Here is a 19171-nt window from a genome sequence, read left to right on the forward strand (position 1 = left end):
ACGAAAACGGGGAGATTAGAAAAATAATAAATTTTGTAAAATAAATTACTGAATAGGTGAAATTATAATTTATATACTACACTTAATTTAAAATTTTAATCTTTTGATTTTTTTTTAAATCATCCTTATTAAACATTGGTTCCTACATAAATATGGATGTTTTATTGTATTCCAGACACCTATAAATCTCAAGCGTAGACTATCATATTTTGTCATTATAGATATTAAATGGTTTTAATATCATAGTAAAAAATAAATTTTAAATTTGATTAAATATTAGAAAAATCAACTTATATAACATAATATTTATATTTATTTATTATTTCTAGGTGATATGAAGTAAGTATTTTAATATGAACTAAACTACAATATACCGTTAAGAATGTGAAACGGTTTTTGAAAACGCAAATTAAAATCAAGAGAGGAAGGACAGGCTGTTTTTGATAAAAATGGTGTCTCTAAACTATTTGCCTTACAAGACACATGCAAATATAAAATAACTTGAATATATTAATATTCAAAATTATTTATACATATGTAAATATTTATTAACGTACCCAAAAAAAAATTAAGGAATATATTAAAAAAATAAATTAAAATATATTGGGATAAGAAACTAAAAATTATAAAGTTTAACATGCCTAAAAGTTTTAGTGTTTAATCAATAATGACATCTGGGAAAAAAATAGTTAGCTAAAGAATGATTTGGACGAACACCGACAAGTGCATTTGGTTACTATCATGTCCTTACAAATTAGCAGTCCAAAAGTTTGTAAAGTTTTTACTTTTTTCAAATAATATGATCAATGCTTTTTCCTTTTCTGTATCTTCATATGCCAATTATTGTCTAAAATTCACTGTTCTGTTTGGATTATGTTACCTTTTAAAACATTAAAGCCTCATGTGTTTCTACACTTTCCACTTCCATGTTTCTCTTCTACACTCCATTTTACAAAGTTATAATTCTCAAAAAATAGTTCATAACATCCTATTTATTTTATTTTATTTTATTTTTATCTGCAAAAGATATCATAAATAAATATAGTACAATACTTAAGAGCATTCTAACCCTCTTCATATAACTTTTATACGTACGTTATATTTTTATATTAGACTCTTTCTATTTACAAAGTTATTTATTTTTACACAAATTTGTATATAGTGAAAAGAAATTGGTCTAGCCCACATCTTAAATAAACTTTATTTTGTAGATCTTGCAAAATTTACATGTACCTACCTTTGAAAAATATACTTCAAAGTAATCAACATATATTATCTACAAATTTTAAGGGTTCTACAACTTAGTCTAAATTTAATCAAAATAAAATATTTTAATCCTAATACAAGAATATTAAATATATTAAATTGTGTAATAAAATACGAAATGGTATCAAAATATAATAAAATATCATCCATTTTTTTAATTTTATATGTTTAATTCAATAATGTTTCAGTTTGAGTCGGGTTACTGTTTTTAATGTGTATATTGTGCGTAGTGTGCGAACTAAACTCGTTTAGTCTGCGATAATGCAAATTGAATACAAAATATTCACATTAATTTTTTTTCTCATGAGTTTGTGTAGGCTGTTGATTATACAAATAATATGTAAATGTTGTCAAAATTATTAACCCTACTATTTATCTATTTATAATACACGAGTTCTATATAATTTTGAAAAAGTTATTTTTTTTACTTCAGTCAACTTTAATATGATTTAAATTAAAAAGTTTAGTTCTCTAATCTTTAAGAATAAGTAAATTTATTAATTATTCTCAATTCATTATAATAAAAATAACGATCAATTTTAAGTGACAAAAATATGTTTAGAAAAAAATTTAAAAACTAATTTCTTAATTAGAGAATTAAAACTTTGATGATTAATATTGATGACCTTTAAATATTAATTCATAATTAAAATTATTATAGTTATCCATTTAAAAACTAAATATAATTTTTTATTCGTAATAAAATCTATTTTAATTACTGATAATTTTTAGTTTATAAATTAGTTACTATAGTAATTAATTATTTTTAATCATTTAAATTAGTCATTATTTTTAATATGTTAACTGCATCATTTAATAATAAGAATTAAACTCTTTTAATATTTTTCTTTCTATCTTTTCTTACAACATGATTTATTTTAAACCTTAATTTTGAGAAAAATATTAATAACTTAAATATTATAATTTTATAAGAATATTTTCATCTTTAATTTCATTATCTTAAGAATGATATTTAAGAAAACCCTAATCAGATACACATGAAATTTTTTGAAGTGAGATCCGTACCCATAAAGTAAAATAGGATCCGTTCTAATTGTCAGCACTGATTTGACTTTATGATAAATGCTATAGCATTTTATATTCTCCTTCATGGAAGAATATGAATAAATAAATGACAGTATATTGAATTGCAATTTGGAAAAGGAGATGCGACAATCAGAGCATGTTATTATTGAGATATATATTATATTTAAACTAATCAGACTCTTGATAAAAAAAAATTAATGATGAATGAAACGGATAATACCTAGAAGAAATGAGATTATATATAAATAAAATGAATGAAGCATGGAATAATGAATTAGGTTGATTGAGATAAATATAAATAAATAATGATTTAGGAATTGTTGTTTTTGCATGGTGGGTGGGATTCCACCAACCTCAACCTCATTGCAAGATGGAATCCAAACACGAAACCACCACCTTTAATTTCTGGGCCATCCATCACACCCACACATTTTCTAACCACAGTTTTACCAACTAATCACTACACTTTTTATCTCAACCATTCTATTATTCTAAACCCAACTTCTTATATTTAATAACTATTTTTATATACTAAATTAGCTTTTGCACTTTTCTTACGTTAATTTATGATATTTTTATTATTTAAACATTCTATAAAATTAGTTTAGATAACATAATTAAATCAATGACTGAAATATTGTTTGTTTGAGAGCTTGAAATTATGTATGATTTTAAATGATATCCAAGAGTTAAAAAATGTATTTAAATTATTTTTTATTTTGACTTTCAAATAATACGAAACATATTAAAATAAACGCTCAAAGACAAGAATTTATATTTATTATCAATTTTTCTTTCTCTCGGTTAGAGAATAAGAAAACAACAAGATTTTAGTTATTTCCTTAAACACATAAAATAAAATCTTTTTAAAATGAATGAAAATTTCAAGTGAAAGGACTGATTTATATAATTGAAATTATTTTAAATTTAGATGTAAAAGTTGAAACTAAAGAAAATGGAACATGAATTAAAAAAAGGCAATGGAATGTTTTGATTCCCACAATGAATTTTCATTAATCTTATTAACTAAAATCACAATATTATTTTGTGGTGTTAGGCGGAAGACCAATTTAATCAAAAAAGTGTAATACTGTGACATCCCAAAAATACAGTCAAAACTATAAATTTAGAAAATCACATTTAATAATAATTCAGTACAGTTTTCCACTAAAAAAAAAAAAAAAAAAATCAAAACCGAACGAACGCTCAAGGACGAACGTCCTTGAGTACAGATACAACACTTAGGGACGAGCGTGCACAACTGCACGTCCATACAAGAGTTTACAATTTAAAACCGAACGTACAAGAAAATCTGACCGAACGGTTTACACAGGACAAATACCGAACGACCGAATTCAACTTAAACGAAAACTAGAGGTGGTCGAACGACCACTCCCTGCCAACAATTAATAGCCGAGCGTCTCACTGCTCGGTCTTCAATTCAACTTCTATCAGGTTCTCTTCATTCAGCGCCTCTTCCAAACGCTCGTCTCCCTCTGCTCACATCCACACGGATGATCATCGCAATGACAAGACGGACGTACAAGAACAAAGGACAACACAAGGAAAACGAAAGGGTAAGCTTACGTAATTTAACTCATGCATCAACATATAAGTTCCAGTAAACAGTTCATTTCACACATACATATCAACGTACGCATTCATCACCTATCAATATATTTTAACACACATCCGAAAATAAAACTCAACACAACTGTCCATACTGTAAGATTTCCCCGTGTAGCTACGACGATCGCGCACCCAGGTGGTGTGGTAACTGGCATTCTCATCAGCTGCCACCCGAGGTTAGTCCATTCCGTCCAAATTACAGTTATGTGACGGTTCCGTCCAAATTACAGTTATGTGACGGGGACCTCCTGCCATTCCCACGCATGACATACCCCTTCTATGTGAAGACGAGTAGTCACGGAATATCAGGATCGAATCGCCTGCTAAGTCTGGCCACGGTCATACTTTACAAATTCTCATAATCATCCAAGAGTCATTCCTCCCCGGAACGCTCGTTCAACATTCATACTTTCATTTCATCTCATATACTGTACATCATTCACTATTCATCAAACATTCATATTTCCATTTCCTCTCACTTACTGTTCATCAATCACTATTCATCATTCCATAATCATTTTCATCATTCATAAGAAAATCACCAAAAGCCGAACGTTCTGTCCCCAAAGACCGAGGACGAACGCTGTAAGTGAAACCAAAAGGACACTCGTTCGAATCAAAGAACGAACGGTTTAAGTTCAAAAATGTCCAAGTCTAATACTGTTCATTGGACGAACGCTATTTAGTGGGAAAAGAGAACGAGCGCTAAAAATAATACTGAGCGTCATTTAGGACGAACGCTCAGTTTTCAAAACCGAGCACTATTTAGACGAACGCTCATTTCAGAACCGAGCACTATTTGGACGAACGCTCTTTGCAAAACCGAGCACTATTTAGACGAACGCTCAGTTGGAGACCGAGCACTATTTCGGGCGGACGCCCATTATAAGGCCGAGCCTCATTTATGACGAACGCTCGGTATGAAACCGAACGACACTTTGAGCGTACGTTCAGTGTAAGACCGAACGCCTTCCAGTACGATCGTCCAGTGTAAGACCGAACGCTATTCTGGGCGAACGTCAGGTGTAAAAACCGAACGTCCAGTAACTCAGATTGATAAATCTTGAAAATAAACTAAGAGAAGTTTGGAGGAGTAATACGAACGGGAATATGCACTGTTACATATATATATATATGAGTACAAAAAGAAAGAAGTTTATCAAACGTACAAGATTCAACAGTGCCGAACCGAACGCTCAACCAGTGAGGACGTTCGTCCTCAACCACAGAGTTAGTCAAATGATAGAATCAACATTCCAAACATTTTTCTAAGGAAAAACCGAACGGTAAATGACCGTCCAGAACGAACGTACAACTGTTCATGGAAGATTCATTTCTCAGAAAAATCATATCATCTCATTCGTTCATATCATTCCAAACTCTCAAATTTCATATATCTCATTCTATCCAACATCTCATGCATAATATGTAACTCAGTCATATATCATTCTCATTCCATAAAAACGAACGTTCAACATAAATCAAGCATAACAGCTTCATACAATCAAAGTAACGAACGTTCATACCATCATTCATACATCATGCATTACTTTCATGCAGCCAAATAACGAACGTTCACATAGCATACATCAATGTCATTCATCATGCATCTATACAGTAAAATAACGGACGTTCACACCCACACATACAGCAAAACAGTTAAATTAAGTAAGCTTCCCTTACCCGGAAATGAACGAACGTTCACAGACACACACAGACGCTTCTCCACTCAAATCCTACTTGCCAACGCTCGTTAATCCGCTGTACGAGCGAACGACCCCAACACCAAAAGTCAGAACCACTCTACTCTAAGAGAATAACGAACGTACAATTCAAACATAGTTTTCATGCACGAAGGACGAACGTCAGAGAGGAAGGAAAGGACTTACCAGCTTCACCAGCCGAACGTTCTCTCTGGAATTCCTATGCCGAGCGTCCTTCAGCAGTGTCGGAGTGTAGAACGGAGGAGGTGCAGAGGTGGTTCCTTAGAGAGAGAAGGGTGCAGAGAGTGTAGAGAGAAGGAGGAGAGAATTGAGTCTGAGAAATGGGAAAGAGAGGGACGTGCAGGGGAAGTGGGGAATTAATTCAAATTCTCAGATTTACTTTCCACTCTGCCAGCGCACGTCCGCACTCGCCAGCGCACTCCACCACGCCTCTGACAGCCCATAACGGACGGTCGACCACTCTACAGTTGCCACGCGTCTTCCACTACCGTCGACGCACGTTCTTCCTGACTGCCCATGCCGGACGTCCCTTCTGCAGCGCACGTTCGCACCATGCCAGTCAGCTTTCCACCAACATTCCTGACTCACCTCCATGTGCGGCACCTGGCATCCGTTAGTGGTTGTCAGGCGCTGCTGTCGTCCATGTGCCCTGCTGGTGTGGCGCGTCCTCCTGCTGCCACGTGGACTCCACTACGCACGTTATTTTCTGAGGCCTGACATTCCCCCCAACTACAAAAATTTTCGTCCTCGAAAATTAGGACTGAGTCTCGAATAGATGGGAATACAAATCCTTCATGGCATCTACCACGTCCCACGTAGAGTCGCCCGTCTTCTCGTCCCAGACGACCTTCACCAATCTTCCTGCTAGTACTTTGGTGTTGCTATCTTCAATGCGTACCGGCTGCATCTCCAGCGTACGGTCTTGAAGAAGACGAATATCTTCTAACTTCAATACGTGAGAAGGATCGGATACGTACTTCCAGAGTTGAGAAACATGAAAGACCGGATGAAAATTTGATAGCTGAGGCGATAAAGATAACTCGTACGCGACTGGCCCGATCTTCCTCTAGATCTGATAGGGCCCGATGAACTTGGGAGACAACTTCTTGGGTCGAACAGCTCTCCCAACTCCAGTGGTTGGGTGTAGTCTGAGGAAAACGTGATCTCCGGCATTGAATTCTATCGGCCTTCTTCTTTTATCAGCGTATGACTTCTGTCCGCTTCGAGATGCCTTCAGCCCTTCTTGGATCAATTTCACCTTCTCAGTCATCTGCTGAATGAGCTCTGGTCCAGTTAAGACCTTTTCTCCTTCCTGTAACCAACACCAAGGCGTTCGACACTTTCTCCCATACAGAGCTTCAAAGGGAGCCATTCCTATACTGGCTTGGAAGCTACTACTGTAGGTGAAATCCACTAAAGGTAACACTTCATCCCAGACGCCCATGTGATCTAGGGCACACGTCTTCAATAAGTCTTCAGGCGTCTAGATGGTTCTCTCGGACTGACCGTCCGTCTGAGGATGATAGGCCGAACTCATTTGAAGTTTGCTACCGAGCTCGCTTTGAAACGATTGCCAAAACCGAGAGGTAAATCTTGTGTTTTGGTCTGAAACAATGCTGGATGGAACTCCACGTAGACGAACAATTTCCTTGATGTAAAGTTTAGCCAGGTTCGTCATTGACATCTTCAGGTTGACCGCGAGGAAGTGAGCACTCTTCGTCAGTCGATCCACTATTACCCATATGGAACCGTAATTCCTGACTGTTCGCGGTAAGTGAGTCACAAAGTCCATCGCAATATCGTCCCACTTCCATTCTGGAATCTCTAACTGCTGAAGTAGACCGCCAGGCCTCTGATGTTCAGCCTTGGCTCGTTGGCACATTAAGCATGATGCCACAAAACGTGCGACATCACTCTTCATTCCCGGCCACCAGAACAACTTCCTGAGGTCTTGGTACATCTTAGTCATACCAGGGTGTATGCTAAAACGACTGTGATGTCCTTCCTCAAGAATAATCCTTTTTAGCTCGTCATCATTTGGAACGCACGTCCTACCCATGTAGCGTAAGAGACCGTCCGTTCCAGCGTTGAATTCCTTGGCTTGATATGTATCAAGTGCGTTCAAGATCTTCACTAGCTCTTCGTCCTCTCGCTGCTTCATTCTGATCTGGTCGAATAAGTCATGATCAGAAAACAACTGGCGCCATCCACGATGTCTTCTTTTAATTGATAGAGCGTCACGGATAGCTCTACTTCATACTCGTCCGGGAGTACCAATTCTTTTGCCCCACAGTCAATGAGAACGCGATTGACGGTCAGCTAATCCACTCCTAAGATCACTTCTACTTCCTTTAAGGGTAGACAGATGAGATTCACCTTATAACTATGCCCTTCACTCTCGATAGGACATTTGAAGCATACTGTAGACGTCCTAACCTCACCAGCCGCTGGGGTTGACACTACCAAGTCGAACTGCATCTCGCGTTCGACTATACCCAATTCCCCAACGCACGCCTTCGAAATGAAGGAGTGTGTTGCCCCCGAATCATATAACACACAACATGGATTTCCAAATAATAAACAGATACTGGTGACGAACGTACCTGAACTGGCAGCTTCGGTGCCCGTGATCGCATACACTCTACCAACAGCCTGCGTTCGTCCACCCCTTTCTTGTTGCATTCTTGCAGCATTTGGCGGTGGCATTGCCGCATGTCTGTCCATATAACACTCGCTTTCCCAGTGACCACTTCTTCTACAACGGTTGCAATACTTCCCTCCAGTTAACTGAGGACAGACTGACTTGAAATGGGGTCCTCCACATTGAAAACATTTGACCGTCCCTCGTTGCCCAGACTGTCCGGCAACAACCAAAGCTTGAGACCCACTTGAATTTGGTGGCTGTACTGGACGAGCGTAAGGTACCCGATTTCGGTTCAAATTTGATTTGGACATGACCGACCCCTTAGCTGCTTGCCGCTGTTTCTTTTGTTGCTTTGCTTCGGCCACATTCTTTTCTAATACCTTGGCCCTCTCAACCATTGCAGGAAAAGACCTAATACATAGACTGGATAACAGCACCTTCAGATTACTCCTCAGCCCGTTCTCAAACTTCCGACACTGCCATTCCTCACTGGTAGCCATAGTGTTGAAACGGACTAGATGCTTGAACTTGCTGGTGTATTCAGAAACGGTCATGTCACCTTGTACCAACTGGAGGAATTCCACTTCCTTGGCGTAACGAACGCTGTCAGGGAAATACTCTTCATAAAACTTAGCCTTGAAGACTTCCCAGGAAATAGGGTTGTGAGATTCCGTCAGTAACATCTTCGCACTCGACCACCAATGACTGGCCTCTCCAGTCAACAGATACTCAGTGAATGCTAGTCTTCGATCGTCCGGACATTCCTTGGCGTCGTAGATCTGTTCCAGATCCCTTATCCACTGATCAGCTCCGTCAGGAAGACACTTCCCATCAAACTTCGCTGGACGATGCTGCAAAAAGTTCTCCAAACTCCACTCGGCTTGATGAGTAGTGTTTGAAGCAGATGTTCCCGGCGTACCCCTAGTAGCTGCAAGGATCTCCATCAGTTGCCTCTGAGTTGCCTCAGAATTTGCGCGAGCGTCTTCTAAACTCTGTAAAGCAGCTGCGTTCTGTTGCATCAAAATAGTGTTCTGCTCTTGTAGCTTTTCGATTACTGATTCCAACAACCTGGTGTTGTTGGGCACATCGTGCTCATTGGGCTGTGGTGGAGGAGGAAGTCTAGGTGCCATTAGTTCTCTCTGAGAAGCAGAGAAAACAACCGTTAGATAAGTTCAAAGAGTCTAAAATACTCAATAAAAGTACGTCGAGCACACAGCAAGACATGCATGGTGCACTCACAACCTACAATGTCCTTAAAAGAACGAAACTGCTCTGATACCACTAATGTGACATCCCAAAAATACAGTCAAAACTATAAATTTAGAAAATCACATTTAATAATAATTCAGTACAGTTTTCCACTAAAAAAAAAAAAAAAAAAAAATCAAAACCGAACGAACGCTCAAGGACGAACGTCCTTGAGTACAGATACAACACTTAGGGACGAGCGTGCACAACTGCACGTCCATACAAGAGTTTACAATTTAAAACCGAACGTACAAGAAAATCTGACCGAACGGTTTACACAGGACAAATACCGAACGGCCGAATTCAACTTAAACGAAAACTAGAGGTGGTCGAACGACCACTCCCTGCCAACAATTAATAGCCGAGCGTCTCACTGCTCGGTCTTCAATTCAACTTCTATCAGGTTCTCTTCATTCAGCGCCTCTTCCAAACGCTCGTCTCCCTCTGCTCACATCCACACGGATGATCATCGCAATGACAAGACGGACGTACAAGAACAAAGGACAACACAAGGAAAACGAAAGGGTAAGCTTACGTAATTTAACTCATGCATCAACATATAAGTTCCAGTAAACAGTTCATTTCACACATACATATCAACGTACGCATTCATCACCTATCAATATATTTTAACACACATCCGAAAATAAAACTCAACACAACTGTCCATACTGTAAGATTTCCCCGTGTAGCTACGACGATCGCGCACCCAGGTGGTGTGGTAACTGGCATTCTCATCAGCTGCCACCCGAGGTTAGTCCATTCCGTCCAAATTACAGTTATGTGACGGTTCCGTCCAAATTACAGTTATGTGACGGGGACCTCCTGCCATTCCCACGCATGACATACCCCTTCTATGTGAAGACGAGTAGTCACGGAATATCAGGATCGAATCGCTTGCTAAGTCTGGCCACGGTCATACTTTACAAATTCTCATAATCATCCAAGAGTCATTCCTCCCCGGAACGCTCGTTCAACATTCATACTTTCATTTCATCTCATATACTGTACATCATTCACTATTCATCAAACATTCATATTTCCATTTCCTCTCACTTACTGTTCATCAATCACTATTCATCATTCCATAATCATTTTCATCATTCATAAGAAAATCACCAAAAGCCGAACGTTCTGTCCCCAAAGACCGAGGACGAACGCTGTAAGTGAAACCAAAAGGACACTCGTTCGAATCAAAGAACGAACGGTTTAAGTTCAAAAATGTCTAAGTCTAATACTGTTCATTGGACGAACGCTATTTAGTGGGAAAAGAGAACGAGCGCTAAAAATAATACTGAGCGTCATTTAGGACGAACGCTCAGTTTTCAAAACCGAGCACTATTTAGACGAACGCTCATTTCAGAACCGAGCACTATTTGGACGAACGCTCTTTGCAAAACCGAGCACTATTTAGACGAACGCTCAGTTGGAGACCGAGCACTATTTCGGGCGGACGCCCATTATAAGGCCGAGCCTCATTTATGACGAACGCTCGGTATGAAACCGAACGACACTTTGAGCGTACGTTCAGTGTAAGACCGAACGCCTTCCAGTACGATCGTCCAGTGTAAGACCGAACGCTATTATGGGCGAACGTCAGGTGTAAAAACCGAACGTCCAGTAACTCAGATTGATAAATCTTGAAAATAAACTAAGAGAAGTTTGGAGGAGTAATACGAACGGGAATATGCACTGTTACATATATATATATATATGAGTACAAAAAGAAAGAAGTTTATCAAACGTACAAGATTCAACAGTGCCGAACCGAACGCTCAACCAGTGAGGACGTTCGTCCTCAACCACAGAGTTAGTCAAATGATAGAATCAACATTCCAAACATTTTTCTAAGGAAAAACCGAACGGTAAATGACCGTCCAGAACGAACGTACAACTGTTCATGGAAGATTCATTTCTCAGAAAAATCATATCATCTCATTCGTTCATATCATTCCAAACTCTCAAATTTCATATATCTCATTCTATCCAACATCTCATGCATAATATGTAACTCAGTCATATATCATTCTCATTCCATAAAAACGAACGTTCAACATAAATCAAGCATAACAGCTTCATACAATCAAAGTAACGAACGTTCATACCATCATTCATACATCATGCATTACTTTCATGCAGCCAAATAACGAACGTTCACATAGCATACATCAATGTCATTCATCATGCATCTATACAGTAAAATAACGGACGTTCACACCCACACATACAGCAAAACAGTTAAATTAAGTAAGCTTCCCTTACCCGGAAATGAACGAACGTTCACAGACACACACAGACGCTTCTCCACTCAAATCCTACTTGCCAACGCTCGTTAATCCGCTGTACGAGCGAACGACCCCAACACCAAAAGTCAGAACCACTCTACTCTAAGAGAATAACGAACGTACAATTCAAACATAGTTTTCATGCACGAAGGACGAACGTCAGAGAGGAAGGAAAGGACTTACCAGCTTCACCAGCCGAACGTTCTCTCTGGAATTCCTATGCCGAGCGTCCTTCAGCAGTGTCGGAGTGTAGAACGGAGGAGGTGCAGAGGTGGTTCCTTAGAGAGAGAAGGGTGCAGAGAGTGTAGAGAGAAGGAGGAGAGAATTGAGTCTGAGAAATGGGAAAGAGAGGGACGTGCAGGGGAAGTGGGGAATTAATTCAAATTCTCAGATTTACTTTCCACTCTGCCAGCGCACGTCCGCACTCGCCAGCGCACTCCACCACGCCTCTGACAGCCCATAACGGACGGTCGACCACTCTACAGTTGCCACGCGTCTTCCACTACCATCGACGCACGTTCTTCCTGACTGCCCATGCCGGACGTCCCTTCTGCAGCGCACGTTCGCACCATGCCAGACAGCTTTCCACCAACATTCCTGACTCACCTCCATGTGCGGCACCTGGCGTCCGTTAGTGGTTGTCAGGCGCTGCTGTCGTCCATGTGCCCTGCTGGTGTGGCGCGTCCTCCTGCTGCCACGTGGACTCCACTACGCACGTTATTTTCTGAGGCCTGACAAATACCGATTTGATAAATAAGCTCAATGCCAATTGGAACATTAGGTCATACATCTATGTAATCAACAATAGTTATAATAGTTACATTTCGTAGGTGATTAAAGACTAAAGGTCAGTAATAAAGGAAGGATAGTAAAAACAATATATAATAGATAGGAGCGAGTTTAGAATCCTAAGACAGATAGTGTTTTTTTGCTGATTGAGAACATTTATAAGTAGGCTATAATTAAAATGATGTTTTCATTAGATAATTTTAAAACTTTTTTCATGAAATGTTTTTGAACTATAAATAATTGTTAAATCGTAAAACTATGAACTTTCCCATTAATCTTTAAAAATAAGATTCTTCAAAATAAATCTAGATACAATCAATTTAGTTTTCAAACTAGAACTAAATTAGGATTAAATATGATTTTTATGTTCAAACTATTATAAAATGTTATTTTTCATTCCTGAACTAAATTATAGAGTATTTACTCTATGCACTTTATGTGATTTATGTAAATCATGTTAGTAGTGGACTTTTAAGTCTAATTCAACCCCACAAAATGAGCATGTAAGGTGAGGTTTGCACCTCACTTATATATTATATTTTGGCCTTATTTCTAGTCGATGTGAGACTTCCAACACACCCCCTCCACGCCGAGGTATAAACATCTCGTGCGTGATAGTAGAAATTGGGTGGTCCAATAACGGCTCGATAGCGAGTGGAATAGAAGAATAGAATGCCCACTTAGAACTCGTTAGGATAGGCTCTAACCATGACTCTGATACCATTTCAGAAAGTGGATTTTTAAACCTAACTTAGTATAAATTGGGTGGTCCGATAACAGCCCGATAGCGGGTGTAATAGAAGAATAGAATGTCCACTTAGAACTCGCTAGGATAGGTTATATGGCTCTGATACCATATTAGAATGTGAGTTTTAAGTCTAACTCAATCCCACAAAACCGGTTTGAAAATAGGTGGTCCAAGCCGGTTTTGTGAGGTTGAGTTAGGCTTAAAAACCCACTTTCTAATAAATCATTCTCAATAAAAAAAATATGTGAAGTGTTTTTTATATGAAAAATGGAGTATGAACTATAATAAAACCTTCACGTGTTTTTTGTGTGACGTAACTTTCATAAAGCATAGACAAAAGGAAAATGATACTTGAACAACTTCATTTGACAACATTTAGACACGGGACACGTGTGTAAATGTGAGCGGTCCACGTTTTTAATGAAAAAGCTGTTCAAATCTGACGTGGCAAGGGCCGGCCAGGGGTTAGAAGTTGCGTTTGAAATTTGAAATTCATTTCCAACATTGTACAGAGAGAAGCGGCGCGAACATTCAGAGGGAGGCTGTGACCTAGAGAGAGAGCCCGAGAGAGTTGGAGAAAGGGAATTCGAGTGAGAGAGGTCCGACGGATTGCTTGCCGGAGTGCCGCCGGAGTGGCGACTGTACGGTGGACGAAAAAGAGGGGTTTTCCGGGTTGTTAGTCCCACCCACACATTTTTCTTCTTGTGTGTTCCAACCGGCACACGTTGTGTTCACTGAAGGTTCGTTTGTTTTATTTCAGTGGAATGAAGCTTTAATCTATGTATGATGTTGTTTGTGGATGATTTTGGTTATGTATGATATGTTGTTTGTAAGCTGTAAAAATATGACTTGTTAGATGACGGTGGAATGTTGTTTATGTATGATGGAGGTGGTTTGTTAATAGTATTTGTTGGATGAATTAAATGTGTGGTGATTGATACTATGGACATGACACATGGGTTATCACATGGAATCATTAAAAGTGTAGAACTGTAGCACACTGATTCACATTTTATTCGAATTGTTGGAGAAACAAAAGTGCATTATTACATTCAAACTGTAGCAGACTGGAAAGAAACACACGCAGCTGCCACGGTTCACATTGGACAATTGGGCTTTGGCAATTTAAGGAAGCAGCTACTAATTCACTTGAGCTGGGAGGGTGCACTCGGTCCAAACAGCTGATGCTTGTCCAGCTTAGTGAAGCCACGGTCCAACACAAGATCACACATCCCGCACCAAGGCAATGAGGCCCACGGAAGAAGGGAATGTAGCACTCCAGCCGAAGAGAAAACAGAAGAAAGCAAGAAGTGGTGTACACGTGATGTAGAGCTGGACACGGTGCATTCCATTTTCGAACAAGAAGCACACTACACGTTGGAGGCAGCAGAGCATACAAGAAGCGTGAGAGATATTATTTTCTTTGGTTCAACTGGAAGACGCATGGCCTGCACACTGACGCCCCAAGAGAATAACAAACACATCCAGCATGGTCCGGAGGAAGAAAATAGAAAAGAAAGAGGCTGCACTCATTCACTCTCGGGGACTGATAACTGCCACCTCCAAAAATGCAGAAAGAATAGCTGCACGCTTGCTGCCACTTTGGTTCAGGAATTCTCTGAAAAGAGGAGTGGAGAAATTATTTTTGTAAGAGAGGTGGAGAACAAGAGAAGGTGGACGGCCAGGAGCAGGGAGATTCTCCAACAACAACTCTAGGTTCTCATCTTTTTTCCAGGGGCTCTGGAAGAAAGGGGGACGACATTCAGCATGCAGATGGGGACGGGAGAACTCTCTCATATTGTTTTTGTTTCTTGGAGAACGTTGCCTTGAGAGAGGAGAACTGCACCCAACCCACACCTCAGTACAAATCCAGCTGCCATATACTTCTCAGACGGACTCTCTCACCTTTGGCTCTTGGTCTTTGGAACGTTGCTTTTGGAGATAGGAGGACTGCATCCAGCTGCTAACTTGGAGGCGCACGTTCACTAGCCAACGCGTACGTACACATCCAGCTGCAAATGGTTTCGCTTGGAACGTCTTTGGAGAGCTTGGAATGAGAGATTGAAGCAGCACTGCATCCAGCTTGGAACGTTCTCTAATATTAATTTTATATTTTCAGGTATAGAAAGTTGAAGCAGCACTGTATCAAATCCAATTTTTAAACAATTTAAGATAGGATATTTTAAATCTATTTAAACTGATACTTGTCAACACCCAATTTTGTCCGGATTGACTAATAGATTTGTTTTATTCATGAGTGTAAAATAAAAATAAAAAAATAAAATAAAAATAAAATTAAAACATAACAATAAAAAAAAGAGCGTTCGTCCTCGACCGTTCGTCCTTTGCCTTATTCGACCGTTCGTCCATTCATTCCTTTAAGACGTTCGGCAATTCTCAGCTTCAACCGTTCGATCATAGTGTTTTAGTGAACGTTCGGTCTTCATTTGAACGTTCGGTCTTGGTGAATTCTCATTTCAACGCTCGGTCTCCATGATGTTTCTCTTCAGCGTTCGATTTTGAGCGTTCGGTCCAGTATGGTTTGATCAGCAAACAGTGCTCAGCAAAATAGCGTTCAGTCACATTATGTGAACGCTCGTTCGGTATGCTTACTCTCAGTTGAACTTTCGATCTTGATGGGCGTACTTCCAAACAGTATATAATAGGTGTTAATCTGGTACCGTTCGGTCAGGCTTTGATTTGATACTGTTCGGTTAGGTGCTGATGTGATACCGATCGGTCATGTGTTGTGATCTTTCGGCCAGGGTGCAAAACGTTCGTCCCAGTGGTATCCGGTTTAATGTTTGATCATATTTGTTTTTAGGTGGCGAGCGTTCGGTTTTGGCATTTTGACATGCTAGTGATTTTAACGCTCGGTAACTCTTAAGCGTTCGACCTGGATCAGAGGTTTGTGTATGGTCGTTCGTCATACAGCGTTCGGTAGCAGATCCCGTATTGCCCGAGCGTCCAAAAGTAGTGGAGGCTGCGTTTTTAAATTTGTTTTTAAATTTGTCTGAGCATTACAGTGTAGAGGACGAACGGTCACGAAAGATAGAAAGTGAACGAACGGTCGTGCAGTGGGAGGACCAGAACGGTCGTTGTCTTTGTGATTAATTTCGAAACAATTATTTGTCAATTTATTAACAAATTCGTCCCAATCCAACCTCAATTGGTAACGCTCCAGGTGTAGGACCAGAACTGGTACCAAAGGCTAAATAAGTGGGTACTTTGGTATAACTCTTTGCACAGACAGGCCAAGTAGGTACTTGGATAAAACGTTTTGCACATGAAAGTCAATTAAGTACAACAAACTGAATTTTAACTACTAAATATATTTGTCAACAATTTCTGAAATCAGATTGGATGTGCAACCAATACATAAATATGAAATGTAACAACAACTATTCTTTCATCAATAATCTACAACATTCTACAAAAGGCCTAAATCTTCCAACACTTGATTCCTCTGCATGTTGTCCACATCCAAAATCCATTGACAAACATATTGCTCCCTAAATTGTTGTAGTTCTTCCTGTAAAGACAATAATGCACAAAACATGAATCCAATGCAACATTTGTATGAAAGATGCACAACATAGAAATTTTGACAGCTTACAGTTGTGTAACTGGGCATTGTGTTTCTTTCATATTTGTCAATGCCATCCCACAACTCCATAATTTTCAAAACAATTACTCCACAATCAAATCTACAACAACACAAGTCCAACAACGCAAGTATCATATTTAACATATCATTTATACAAGAAAATATTATATTTACAAAAATCAACATTACAAACATACTTGTTTGGTTGGATTGGAGTATGCAACTGTTGTCCCTCAAATGATGGTTTCTTGTCTTCCGAACAATTCAACAAATGTCCAAAAAGAAATGCAAGATTATGTGCTTGGAAACAACATACTTCCCTTATAAATTTGTAATTACAAAGTAAACATCAATTACTATACATACAATGACATTGTCAATCTTTTGTCGTTCTTTTCTTTTGTGCCCTAAAGAGTCCAGTGCAAACAGTCAAACAACAAATCTATGGAAGTCAAATACAATCCTGCGTACCTTCTTCCTTCTATCACGTCCTTTACTTTGTTCACCAAGTTCCTCCATGACACTACACCAACACAAAAAGTTAAATTACATTACACCAACACAATCAAGTAAAAGAACAAAATGGAAATGATAACAAACATTGTCAGCATTTGTTAAAAGACAACCAAAAAGAGAACAAAAAAATAATACTAATTTATTAATTCATATCATTCGTGCCACATAAAAATACATTTTGTAAGACTCGTGGTACAGGAACAGAACTGGTACCTAAGGCAAATTAACTGGGTACCTGGGTTCAAGTTTTAGCACACCGAGGCCAACAACGACCACCACACTAATTTTGGGGTGCCTTCTTTATTTTCCCTCATTTGATCTACTTCTACGTTATCTGGGAACAATTTCTTAACAATTTTTTAACAAATTCGTGCCACATAAAAATACATTTTCTAACACTCATGGAACAGGAACATAACTGGTACCTTAGGCAGAATATGTGGGTACCTGGGTTCCAATTTTTGCACACCAAGGCCAACTAAGTCCACCACTCTTATTTTGGGGTGCCTTGTTTGTTTTCCCTCGTTTCAGCTACTTCTAAGTAATCTGGGAACAATTTCTTAACATTTTTTTAACAAATTCGTGTCACATAAAAATACATTTTCTAGGACCCTGGGTTCACCAACATAACTCGTACCAAAGTCGAATGAACTGGGTAATTGGGTTCAAGTTTTTTCACAGCAAGGCCAACTAGGTTCACCACTCTCATTTTGAGGTGGCTTGTTTTTTTTCACAGCAAGGCCAACGCGGTCCATGACTATCAATCGAAAAAAATTACAACAACAATTTAAGATTAAGCAAACAACAAGTATACAAATCAGTAACACAACAAAATCCACTTGGGAGACATTTCATACATAAGCAAAACCATCCACAAACAACATCATGCATGTATGAAACCTTCATTCCACTGAAATCAAAAAAAAAAAAACGAACCTTCACTCAGCACGAGGTGCGGCGGTTGGAACACAGACGAAGATAAAGGTGTGGGTGGGACTGACAACCCGGAAAACCCCTCTTTTTGGTCCACCGAACAGTCCACACTCCGGCGACACTCCGGCGATGCTCCGACGGCACTCCGCCGGCACTCCGGGACAGGGACGGAAGCAGCTGGGACGACGCGAGACCTTCAACGCGCCCCTAGTTCGCTGGGCCGGACCGGACGGAAGACGATGGCGTCTTCCCTTCCTTCGCCAACGTCGAACCTGTGGCGACCGTGAATCGGAATCGCCTGGAGGGGTTCGATAGCTCCCAGACAGCCTTCAACGTTGTCCGGCGACACTCCGGCAAGCACTCCGTCGGACGTCTCTCTCTCCAACTCCCTTTCTCCAAGTCGTTCGGCCTCTCTAGGTTACACTCTCTATCTCTGAACCTTCGCGCTTCTCTCTCTTAAATTGTTCCAAAATCAATTTCAAATTTGAAACGCGGACCTGCAAACCCTGACCACTCCCTTTCCACGTCATATTTCATTTTCATTTAATTTTTCCAACTGGACCACTCAAATTTAGACACGTGTGACGTGTCTAAATGTTGTCAAAAGTGGTTGTTCAAGTATCATTTTCCTTTTTTTTATTTGCTTCCAGTTTTGAAATTACGAAAAACAAAACACCCTGCGAAAGAACACAACACATTGATCTTCTTCACTAACGTTAAAGGTAACCCTTTCTT

General features: G+C 39.2%; 1 protein-coding gene across 1 annotated transcript; it reads right to left on the reverse strand.

Moving 5' to 3' along the window:
* Positions 1-6420: 6420 nt before the first annotated feature.
* Positions 6421-7110, reverse strand: LOC148204001 (uncharacterized). Its single transcript, XM_088107825.1, has 2 exons — positions 6784-7110; positions 6421-6642 (listed from the first exon to the last, which is right to left on the reverse strand). The coding sequence occupies exons 1-2, from the start codon at positions 7108-7110 to the stop codon at positions 6421-6423; spliced, it is 549 nt and encodes a 182-aa protein (XP_087963951.1).
* Positions 7111-19171: the final 12061 nt, after the last annotated feature.

This window comes from Vigna umbellata, chromosome 2 (assembly GCF_029865625.1).
Source record: "Vigna umbellata cultivar VRB3 chromosome 2, Vumbellata_1.0, whole genome shotgun sequence".
Lineage (NCBI taxonomy): Eukaryota > Viridiplantae > Streptophyta > Magnoliopsida > Fabales > Fabaceae > Vigna > Vigna umbellata.